Source organism: Thalassophryne amazonica, chromosome 5 (genome assembly GCF_902500255.1).
Source record: "Thalassophryne amazonica chromosome 5, fThaAma1.1, whole genome shotgun sequence".
NCBI classification, from domain to species: Eukaryota; Metazoa; Chordata; class Actinopteri; order Batrachoidiformes; family Batrachoididae; genus Thalassophryne; species Thalassophryne amazonica.
Genome location: NC_047107.1, coordinates 65,714,182 through 65,726,028, shown reverse-complemented (window position 1 = coordinate 65,726,028; position 11,847 = coordinate 65,714,182). Strand labels below are relative to the sequence as shown.

Genomic DNA, 11,847 nt, shown 5'->3' with positions numbered 1-11,847 from the left:
CATCCTGGAGTTGATCAATGGGTGAGCCTTTGCCATTCTGGTTATTGTTCTATCCATTTTGATGGTTGTTTTCTTCCACGCGTCTGTTTTTTTTTTCCATTTTAAAGCATTGGAGATCATTGTAGATGAACAGCCTATAATTTTTTGCACCTGCATATACGTTTTCCCCTCTCCAATCAACTTTTTAATCAAACTACGCTGTTCTTCTGAACAATGCCTTGAACGTCTCATTTTCCTCAGGCTTTCAAAAAGAAAAGCATGTTCAACAGGTGCTGGCTTAATCCTTAAATAGGGGACACCTGATTCACACCTGTTTGTTCCACAAAACTGACAAACTCACTGACTGAATGCCACACTACTATTATTGTGAACACCCCCTTTTCTACTTTACTAATAGCCCAATTTCATAGCCTTAAGAGTGTGCATATCATGAATGCTTGGTCTTGTTGGATTTGTGAGAATCTACTGAATCTACTGGTACCTTGTTTCCCATGTAACAATAAGAAATATACTCAAAACCTGGATTAATCTTTTTAGTCACATAGCACTACTATTATTCTGAACACTACTGTACATGTGCTTAGGTTTTTTTTTTTTCCAATAAATTTGCAAAAATTAAATGAAAAAAAAAAAACAACTTTTGTTCATGATGTCATTATGGGGTGCTGTGAGTAGAATTGTGAGGGGAAAAAATGAATTTCTTCCATTTTGGAATAAGGCTGTAAAAAATGTGGAAAAAGTGTAGCACTGTGAATACTTTATGGATGCACTGTCCAACTATAAGACTACTACTGTGTGCACACAAAACCTGACAGCTGTACCAGTGTTTGTCACCAGATTTATAAACCCCTATGCACATAGTTTTCAGATTTATGAATCAGAGACTCCACAAATTGTCCATCAGTTTGTCTGGTCCATCTGCAGAATGAAAATATGAAAGCAGATGCAAAATATTTAAACTGACAAAATACACAACCCGTATTAAATGTATCACCCACCCAACATAAAACTCGCTGACAGACTAATCTGAGGAGTCGGCAGCATTTCCACATCACAGTTCTGTCTTAGGTCACCATGCAACACTTTTTGTACTTACAGTAGATATACCGGATATACATTTGTGCTGCAGATTCCTCCTGTAGAAGTCTGAATGTTTGTGTGCATGTGTGTGCACATCTTCTACATCTGCCCTGAGCTATTTGTACTTATTCTGCTCAAATTCACAAGAATCGCACATTAATGGAGTCAATGGGCTTCACTTTTAGATGAGGTACATGAGTCAATGTCAAGTAAACAGCAAACATGCATTTAAAAACAAAAAGAAATACTTACATGCCTTTCAAAAGGAAAAACAAAAACATACAATTATGCATTTTCCTCATATCCATATGGAGTCAATCTAAGGGGCCCCAAGGTGGACGTTTTGGGGTTCAGAATCTTACTCAAGGACAGTGTCGCTCAGCCACATGGGCATCAAACTGCTGGTTCTATGTTTAAAGTCTGTAATTAAAACCATTCAAAATACACAGTACAGGTGTGTAAATATCGCCAAAGATGGGTCAAAAATACTTTTTATAAATGTGTCTTTATGCTAATTTTAATATACTCAATGTAACATCTGCACACAATTCCATAAAAAAATAAAAGCCTGTTCAGTGTCTTATTCATGTTGCATCATAAACATCAAGACTAAGAGTATTTCAAACCAGAAAAACTGCTAAAAATACAATTTACTCCATAAAAAAAACAAAGACCCAAGAAAATATGTCTATACAAAACTTAAATCAAGCAGTACACAAGTGGGCACCGACCCACAAGTGCAATGAGGCAAACTTGTGTGATTGGAAATTCTGCTTCAAAAAAAAAGACACAAATATTACAGTTTGACCAAGATTACTGCATATTTACATACCTGGCTGTGTTCTCACATTCATGACAGTAAATATACATACACTTTGGTTTGTCTAAAGACCAGAATTCCAATTATTGACTGTAAAACTGAAAAAACCTCAAGCGCTGAAAATCAGCCACGCCCAACAAAAGCATCTTGGCTCAGTTTCACTCTTGGTTTGGCAGTGAGAAAAGGGCAGAAACGGATTCATACCAAGCCGAGGTCCGTCACCTGTTTCCAGACCCATACCCATGGTTTAACATACCCTGAGTCCATAGTCCACTTGCCCCTACTTCAGTTCAAAAGCCGGGTTTTGTATGCAAAGTGCATGTCATGTTGCACTGAAAGCCTCGTGCAGCCCGCACCAAGTCATCCACAGCGCTGTCCGTGACTGACAGAACAGAAATGCTAGCAGGTCTGAGCCCTGCCAACTTCCAATAATCTCACTATTCCAGGTGCAGCTGTGACAGCGAGCGTGTCAATGATGTGACGGCAGCTGAAAACTGACATTCACAGGAGTAGTCCCATATCGGATGTGAGGACCTGTGATGTACAGAATCTCACCCAGCAGCTGTACAGCCTTCACACTGATTTGGTTCTGCTAATTTGTCAGGACTGAGAGGCTGAGACGGCAAGTCATTTTTGTAAAATCCAGTTTACACGGTGTGGTGTTCTGTAGGCATCATTACACGTGATCATCTACGCCCCAGAATTCCTCATTCCAGTCAACAAAAACAACACAAAAGAAATACAGACTATGTCATGAACAAACGGCTCATCTTAGTGTTGTTCCTGATTAACAACAACAAAAAAAAAAAAAACTCTGAAACACCTGAAAGGATTTCACAGAACAGTTTTGAGTGTCACACCTTAATGGCTGTCAGATTGTCAGGCCTCTTCATCAGAGGCAGATCCTCTGAGGAACATCGCCCACTGCCACGGTGTGCTGCAGTGTGACACGAGGTGCTGCACTGCTCAGTCCAGAGGTTGTGGGTCAGCTATCGGCATCGTGTGCAGAACCTCATCCAGCAACTGCAGAGCTCTGTGAAGATGGATCTCGATCCAGCAGGGCGTCTCCTTGATGCTCTGCCGTGGGTAGTCAGGCCCCCAGCCCTTAACAAAACTCATCCTGAGAATACACAGCCGGCGAAGGTCGTCCACCCCGATGCCAGCTGCTGCCGACAGACCTGAAAGGAGAGCAGGGGGACAAAAAAAGAAAAGCTACAAACTTGCTTCACTGAAGACTTTTCATTCTGACTTGAATTAAATGCATAATTAATTGTCAATCTCATTATTTCGGATTGAAAACCCATGAAGATCTGAGAGTGTAATTTCACCTCTGTACACAACCACAATGGAGTTCAAATGAATCAATCAAGAGGTGTCTGTAGTGTAGACTTTCATCTTTAATTCAAGGGATTCAACAAAAATATCACATTAGCCATTTATGAATTACAGCCATTATTATACACAGTCCCTCCACTAATCAAGTTAATAATAAAAAAAAAAAACATAATATATAAAATATAATAAAATACAAATCAGCAATTTTACAGTCAACCCTTTTTTTAGACTTGTCAGGGGATGGATACATGAGCATCACCAAGTCAATGAATGTGTCTGCAACTACACTTATATCAATCATTAAGAAATGCAAAAGTGTGGTGCTATGTGGTTAATTTATCAAGCAGTTCTGCAATACTGAGTAGATTAGTGAGGGAAGCCACCAAGACACCTCTATCAACTCTGAAGGAGTCTTAGGCTTGATGTAACATGCAATGTTGCAGTCCTACAGGGTTGTTCTGGGTGATGTAGTGGCTTCTGCCACTAGTCTCCTGCGTCGTATCTTACAACTGCCTGCTGCAGACAAATTTACCAGAAAGGTTCAAGTTTCCTTTATTGTCATTTACATGTTTCACATGAAAACAAAATCTGTCCTCAGGACCAGTAGCATTATGTCCTAAATAAATAGATAATACTAAAAATCAAAAATCAATTAGGGAATAACTCTGTTGTGTCTGATTTGTGGACGTTCCTTCTGGTTATATGGTTGCAAATTGAGTTTTACCGAGTAATCCATCAAAAGTGAAGTGGTAATTCTGTATCAGAATCCACATCAATACTTTCGTATGGTAGCTTAAATTCACCCAATTTGGCATCGTTGTCGGTACGTGACTTTCTCTCGCTCTCAGCCAACAATGCCATTATTGACATCTGTGTAGTAGCGCGCGGCTGGTCATGGCGTGCAGTAATACATCCAAATGTGAAACGCTCAAATATTTTGCCATGGTTACCCCGATATTATACAGTCTGAAATCTCACACGATTAACCAATCAGATTTGTGGAAAAAATGTAATTGGATTTGAATAATAAATAATTCCTGAAATAAAAAAATGAAAGTTGACCAATCTCATAATAAAAAAAAAATTATGAATATACAATCAACCTTCGCTCTAGCGCCGCAATCAAACAAGCAGCAAATCGTAAAAAGGCTGCATAGCAGGTCAAAGCAGTGTAAAGTGCGGTGCTCAAGACAGTGCAAATATTTTACAGAAGAACAATTCAAAAATTATAAAATCAATGATGAAGATTTTTCAATTATACATTTCAACAGCAGAAGTCTTTCTCGTAATCTGTCCACTATTAATGATTGTTTGAAAACATCCAAAAAACGTTTTTCAGTTATTGCAATTTCAGAAACATTGTTAAATGAGGATAATAAAGATCTGGTATATCTTGATGGTTATGAATTGTTCCTGGTTAATAGGCAGACGAGAAGGGGCGGAGGCGTTGCATTGTTTGTAAGGTCAGATTATAACTGTAAACTCATCAACAACATGTAATTTACAGTGGACAACATCATGGAATGTGTTACCATAGAAATTACATCTATAAACTCCAAAAACATAGTTGTTAGTTGTATTTACAGAACTCCTGGGACAAATATTGACACCTTTGAAGACATTATCTTAGGCATGTACAACAAAATCAACAGAAATAAGCATTTATTTGTCTGTGGAGATTTCAATATAGATTTTTAAACCCTCACAATCATCCACAAATCACTTCATTTATAAACACCTTGTATTGTTTAGGACTGTTTCCAACCATCATTCATCCTAGCAGAATAACTATGGACTCAACAACTCTCATTGACAATATTTTAACTAACGTTATATCCGGTAATCTTAGTGGGGGACTACTGGTCAGTGATATCAGTGATCACTTGCCAGTTTTCTCAGTCTTTGCATTGGAGGGTTGTTGTAAGTATCGAAGCAATACCAAATTCATGAGTAGAAAAGTAACACCTGAAACAATTGATAATTTAAGGGAGGATTTATCAAGTCAGAATTGGTCAGATGTTTTTGTTGATGATGTTGACAGGTCATATGATGCTTTCATCTCCATTTTTTCCAGTTTGTATAATAAACACTGTCCATTTGTTGACAAAATATATAGAAATCAATATAGCAACAAACCATGGATAACTAAGGGGCTTCAGAGGGCATGTAAAAAGAAAAACGTACTATATAAACATTTCATAAAACTACGAACTAAGGAAGCTGAAAGTAAGTATAAAACATAAGAATAAGTTAATCAATATCATGAGACTCAGTAAAAAAATATATTATAATGAGTTACTTGTCAAAAATAGAAATAACATCAAAAACACATGGAACATATTAAATGAAATAGTAAAAAAGAATAGAGTAACTAGAGATTATCCTTCATTTTTTCAGAGTAACAACTACATCACGATTGATAACGACGAATCTATTGCTGAACACTTCGTTAATGTGGGTAAAAATCTTGCCAGTAAAATTGACTCATCAACTAATAACTTCTGGGTAAATAATTCAACGTTTAACAAATCTGTTTCAATGTTCATTGGTGGTACTCATGAAAGGGAAATACTTGATCTGGTTCATGGTTCAAAAAGTAAGAAATCGACTGATTTTAATAATTTGGATATGGCTTTATTAAAAAAAGTTATTGATTGTGTAGTAAAACCGTTCAATTATATGTGCAATATGTCACTAAGTACTGGTAAATTTCCTTCTCAAATGAAAATAGCCAAAGTAATTCCTCTGTTTAAAACTGGTGACAAACACACATTTTCTAATTATAGACCTATATCACTCCTGCCACAATTTTCCAAAATTTTGGAAAAAATATTTGCTAAAAGATTAAATGATTATTTACTGAAGCATAACATCATTTGTGAAGAACAATATGGATTCAGAAGGTCTCGAACTACATCACATGCTTTGATGGACTTTGTGGAAAGTATAGCAACTGCAATTGACAATAAACAATACACAATAGGTGTTTTTTTTTTTATTTACAGAAAGCGTTTGACACAATTAACCATGGAATACTATTAATTAAACTGCAGAAATATGGAATCAGAGGTCTGGCATATGAATGGATAGCTAGTTATTTACAAGGCAAATTTCAGTATGTTCAATTCAATAATACAAATTCTGAACTCAGGGATGTCACGTGGGGTGCCGCAGGGCTCAGTGCTGGGTCCTTTGTTGTTTATAATCTATATAAATGATATAAGTTGGGTGTCGAGTTCACTGAGATGTGTCCTTTTTGCGGATGATACAACTGTGTTCTGTAGCGGTGAAAATCTTGAACAGCTTCTGGACATAGTGGAGAAAGAACTGGAAAAATTTAAGGTTTGGTTTGACGCTAATAAGTTGTCACTCAACCTTGGGAAAACTAAATGTATTATATTTGGAAATAAACAGGCACCCAAATGTAAAAATTTAACTATAAACAATAAGGAAATTGAGTTAGTAACAGAGAATAAATTTTTAGGTGTTATAATTGATAATAAACTTAGCTGGAAACCACATATAAATTATGTGAAATCAAAATTGTCAAAAACTATAGCCATTCTGTATAAAGCCAAAGACCTACTGCCGCAAGAAGGGTTACTTTATATCATTCTCTGATGGTACCATATATGACATATTGTGTTGAGTCATGGGGAAACACTTACAAATCAAATACCAATCCAATATTCCTTTTGCAAAAACGAGCCATACGAATCATCTGCAATAAACAATATCGTGAACCAACTCATTCTTTATTCGTGTCTTTAAATTTATTAAAATTCATAGATTTGGTCGATTACATTACAATTCAAACTTTATTTCGAGCGAAAAACCAAGCCTTATCGAGACATGTCCAGAGTCTGTTCCGATTGAGGGAATCCAGATATAGTTTAAGAGGTTGTGCAATTTTTATGAAACCACCAGTAAGAACAAATGTAAAGGGTTTTTGTGTGTCTGTGGTTGGGGTTAGGAAATGGAACAAATGTTCAACAGAGGTTAGAATGAGTAGTACCTTAGTAAGATTTAAGAAACTACTCAAAAAGAACATCATGTCTAAGTATCATAAAGAAGCAAATATAATTTGATTTATATGGAATGTTCAATTTATAAGTGGGACTCGTATATTTGAATGTGTGGGTATGTATATGCGTATGTAGATATATAGATATGGGTAGGTGTATATGTATATGTATATAAGTGACTGTGTATATGTATGTATGTATATATTTATGTTTGTAAAGTATATAAGTATGTATATAGGTATATATGGCACAGCCCAAGCGGAGGGTCACCCCCAAGAGCCTGGTCTGCTTGAGGTTTCTTCCTTATAGGGAGTTTTTCCTCACCACAGTTGCCTAGTGCTCGCTCTGGGGGTTGGTAAGGTTAGTCCTTACTGGCGTAAAGTGCGTTGATTCGACTTTCTTGTGATCTGGTACTATATAAATATAAGTGAATAGTATACTGATGTGTATGTCTGTGTGTCGACATGTAGTAGTGAATTTGTATTTATGTAAATATGACTGATAAGAATTCTTGGACTTGTATGAGCAGGGGTGGGCGCTAATAAGCTTTGCTTCAGCCCACACCCTTTCGGACTCACTAGTTTTGTCTGTGTTTGTTTGTGGAATTGTTCATTTTTTTCTATTTGAATATTTTGTGTGCCGAATAAAAACTTTGTCACTTTGTCACTTGTCAATGAGTCCTGGAGTTGATCAGTCTTAAGCCCCTTTCACACTGGGCCAACGTAGAGTTGCGTAATGTGGCGTACCGACTATGCTGAGCTTATGCAGCCCTACATGGCAATACGCCGAGGGACAAAGGGGTCCGTGAAATGGATGCAAAAAATTCATCATGCTTCATTTTTTTGCAGACTTTTACTCCTACACCTGTCGATGTAGATGTCCTCAGTGGAAGGGAGACTGTAACGAGTGATCGTCTGGGCAGCTGCCACCGCCCTCTGCAGCATGTTCCTGTCAGCAGCAGGGCAGGTCCCATAACAGGTGGTGATGGAGAAGGTGAGTCTACTCTCCATCACACACCACATACAGTATCCATACTGCAAGTTCAAGATGCATTCGGCGACTTGAAAATGTTTGTGTGTCCAACCCTGGACATGTCTAAAGAAAGTTGGCTGTAAAAATGGTGGTGATAAAAAAAAAAGAAACAATATGCATTTATAAAGTTTGTCCATATATTTATGGCCTCTAAAAATGGAGGGACTGTGTATAAATATGGCTGTAATTCCTAAATGGCTAATGGAATATTTCTGATAATCTCCTAGAATTAAAGCTAAAAGTCTACACTGCAAGCACATACAGAGGCAAAAAAAACCTGCCCCTGTCCAAATACTTATGGAACCAATTGAATATTATCAGTTATCAAGTTGTTCACCAATGAATATGGCTTTATACACCCTTCAGAAAACCATACACCCGGTTTTCTTCAGGGTGTATAAAGCCATATTCATTGGTAAAACAACTTGATAACGATTTTATCATATACCTATAAAATGATAAATGCATGCAGAACACAATGCGCGTGCTCTCCCTTCGCTCACTGCCTCCGGGGATACGGATGTGGGACCCGCAAAGAATCCAAGTCATGGCCACGGAGCTCTGCGGCTGCGGTTACGGAGACAATGCAGCAGGCGCTGCGCATCAAAACAGCGAGCGTAGTCTCTGGACCTGTTGCTGCATGCAGCTCGGCACAGCAGACGGGGGCGGTGTGAGTGGCCCGCTGCGGTGCTTACCGAGCCCGCAGACTCAGTAAGCGAATCAGAGGCAGTGAGAGTAATCGCCCGCCTGATAAGGACACAGAACACAATGCGCTGTTAAAAAAAAAGAAAAAAAAAAAGAAGCATGCAAAACTGCACTTAAAAAAAATCTGCGAAACTGCGAGGCCACAAAAGGGAGTTACGTTCTAAAAATAACCCGTGATAGGCGAAATCCGCGAAGTAGTCAGCATTATTTTTTACAATTATTATAGATGTTTTAAGGCTGTAAAACCCCTCACTACACACTTTATACACTTTTCTCAAACAGGCATTAACATTTTCTCACTTTTCTTTCCTGTGTAAACACTCAAAGTTCAAACCTTAGTAGAAACAAAATAGAACGTTTTCCTATAAATAATTATGATGGCTTTTAGAACTAACAAATTTAATTTGAACGATCAACCTACGAGGTTGGACACGTAACAAATTATTAATAGTGACTCACCAGTATTTCACAGTTCCTCTGACCGCGCCTCTTCGTCGTGGCATCGCTCCGCTGTCCGGATTGGCTGATTACTCGGGTGGTATGAAAAATATTACCCGTCCATGAAAAGGGGGTATTGCTATTTATTCTTTAGTGTTTTATCCAATCATACTGGCGTATCATTTATAGATATATGATAAAAATAAAGATTATAGGTTAACAGCTGTATGTTTTAAAAATATTTCATCCAAAATCTTTAGTTAAAACTGCCTGCCTCAAAATTTATATGTCTTCAGTTAAATCAATGTTGCCTTTGGTCTTTGTGAGACACTGATCATACTGCCGTAACATCTGTGTCTGTGCACATGAACTTGCAGTTTCATACTAATAGCTGGGGCAATCCCTCCGACTGAGCCTGGTCCAGGTATGTTGCCGGCCACGGCAGCTGCTTGTGCTGCCGCTGCTGCTTGTGCTGTGGCAGCCTGCTGCTGCATCTGTCTGTGGCACTGGCGAAGATCAAACACCTGTTAGGAGGAGGGAAGAGAGTCCAAACACAGCAATGCTCAGCACAAATTAACCACCTGTGTAAGAGAAGTACAAATGTCGCCAGTGGGTGCCAATCAGAGACACCTGAGGTGCATGAGGACCCAATGAACCCCATGAGAGACTTGAATGAACTGAACACACACACTGTAGAGTTTATGTCTGTACCTTGATGTAAGCACTGGGATAGATTTTGTGAACAGCGTCTCCGGGGGCTCGGCCTGCCTCTCCATCCAGGTAGTAACTCTGAACAAACACTGCATGGTCACTGAGGCATCGAACCAACACATCTCCCTCCCCTTTGCACTCCAGCTGTACCCCTTTTCCAATGTGAAGCCTGTGAAAGGTGAGAGGAACATCAGAAAGGACACAGAGAGGACAAAGGAAAGAAGACAAGTAAGTTATGTTTTTATGGCAAGCAAATGCAGAATATTTACAATGCTATCCCTAGGATCATGGCATATATGTGCTTGTGTGTGTGGTTAGAATAGGCAGAAATTACACTTCACCTACATCAGCACTGACAGCCGTCCTGCATTGGGCGGGACAGTCCTGGTATTTACCCCTGTGTCCCTGCATCCCGCATAGGTGTGTGTGGGATGCCTATTAGTCCTGCTATTGTGTGATTCCGGGTATGCCCTCGAGACCAAGTAGTTATACTTCACGCTGTTGGCGCTTGCGGCCACATGTAGGTGTCCCACGTTAGTATGATGAAATGTTAGCAGGTATGCTACATAGGCACTTTTGCGTGTTTGTTCATGTATTTTCTCATCCTCGCTAAATCAAAACATTGAAACAGAGGTGAAGAATCTTTTACAGGATACATTTAGAAAGGACTAAATACATAAATAAATACACAGACAAGCCATCTGTACGTAGGTCAGAGGTGGGCACAGCTAACCTAAAATTTACCTTTGGCTACGGCTAATCTGCCAGCTGAAAAGTTACCATAATTTTCCAGATGATAAATTGCATTTTTTAACTTTTATTTATTTATTTTTACTAGTTTGGGAGGTTGTGTAATAATAATAATAATAATAATAATAATAATAATTCCCAGGAATCAAAGCAATGCCAATAACAAAATGTAAACCACAACAATGTACAAAAATCCCAAATTAAAGGGATGATAATAAAGGAAAAATGTGTGACATATGTGGGTTTTTCCTCTTGAAGAGGCATTTTTTTTTTTAACAGGCATGACTCATATTCTGGAAAATAAATGGTAACTGCGATAATAAACAGCTAAAACTTTGAGCTTAAGCTACCACTAATTTACATGAATTTCGTTTTGGCTTTTTTTTTTGCTGTAAAACCCTGAAACACAGACCAAAAGTGTTGAAATTTTAGGATGTTTAAGCACAAACATGGAGGTTCCGAAAAAGGTTAAGCATGCCAAAATCTGATAATGATCAAGATGTAACTGACTTAAAGTTAGTGGAACAAAATTTAGTGGAAGTAACTGGTCCGCTAATGGTTTTAAAAGTTACCTAAAAATGTAATCCCTTAACAAGATTTGCTTCACTAATTAACTGAGTATGTAAATGAAATGTATCCGTTAATTTTTTATTTGAGCCATGAATGACCTGCTTCCAGATTCTGCAGTACACAGTAAATCCACTGGTGAAAATTATGGAAGGGCAGGTTCACAATATAAAAACTGGTTTAAAACAAGGGGAAAATATGCATGTTTGAGCTTGGAACTGATTTGATAAAGCCAGAGTGAGACCATCAAATACTAAATGTTTTGATGTATATATCACCCACAACACTAATCTAGGGGGACATATTATGAGCCAACATTGATTTTTTAAATCAAAATTACACTGGTTGTCTTTAGCTGTGCTACGCAACTTTCAAGCCATTCCA

At 38.0% G+C, this 11,847-nt stretch overlaps 1 protein-coding gene across 1 annotated transcript in view; it reads right to left on the bottom strand.

Moving 5' to 3' along the window:
• Positions 1-1,370: 1,370 nt before the first annotated feature.
• The window catches only part of LOC117510664 (mothers against decapentaplegic homolog 4-like), a 30,504-nt gene continuing 20,027 nt past the window's right edge, over positions 1,371-11,847 (bottom strand). The window contains exons 8-10 of the mRNA XM_034170468.1: positions 10,147-10,315; positions 9,821-9,959; positions 1,371-3,078 (exon numbers count right to left, since the gene is read on the bottom strand). Coding sequence (XP_034026359.1) covers positions 2,867-3,078; positions 9,821-9,959; positions 10,147-10,315 — 520 coding nt within the window. The 3' untranslated portion in view covers positions 1,371-2,866. The remainder of the gene's footprint in view (positions 3,079-9,820; positions 9,960-10,146; positions 10,316-11,847) is intronic.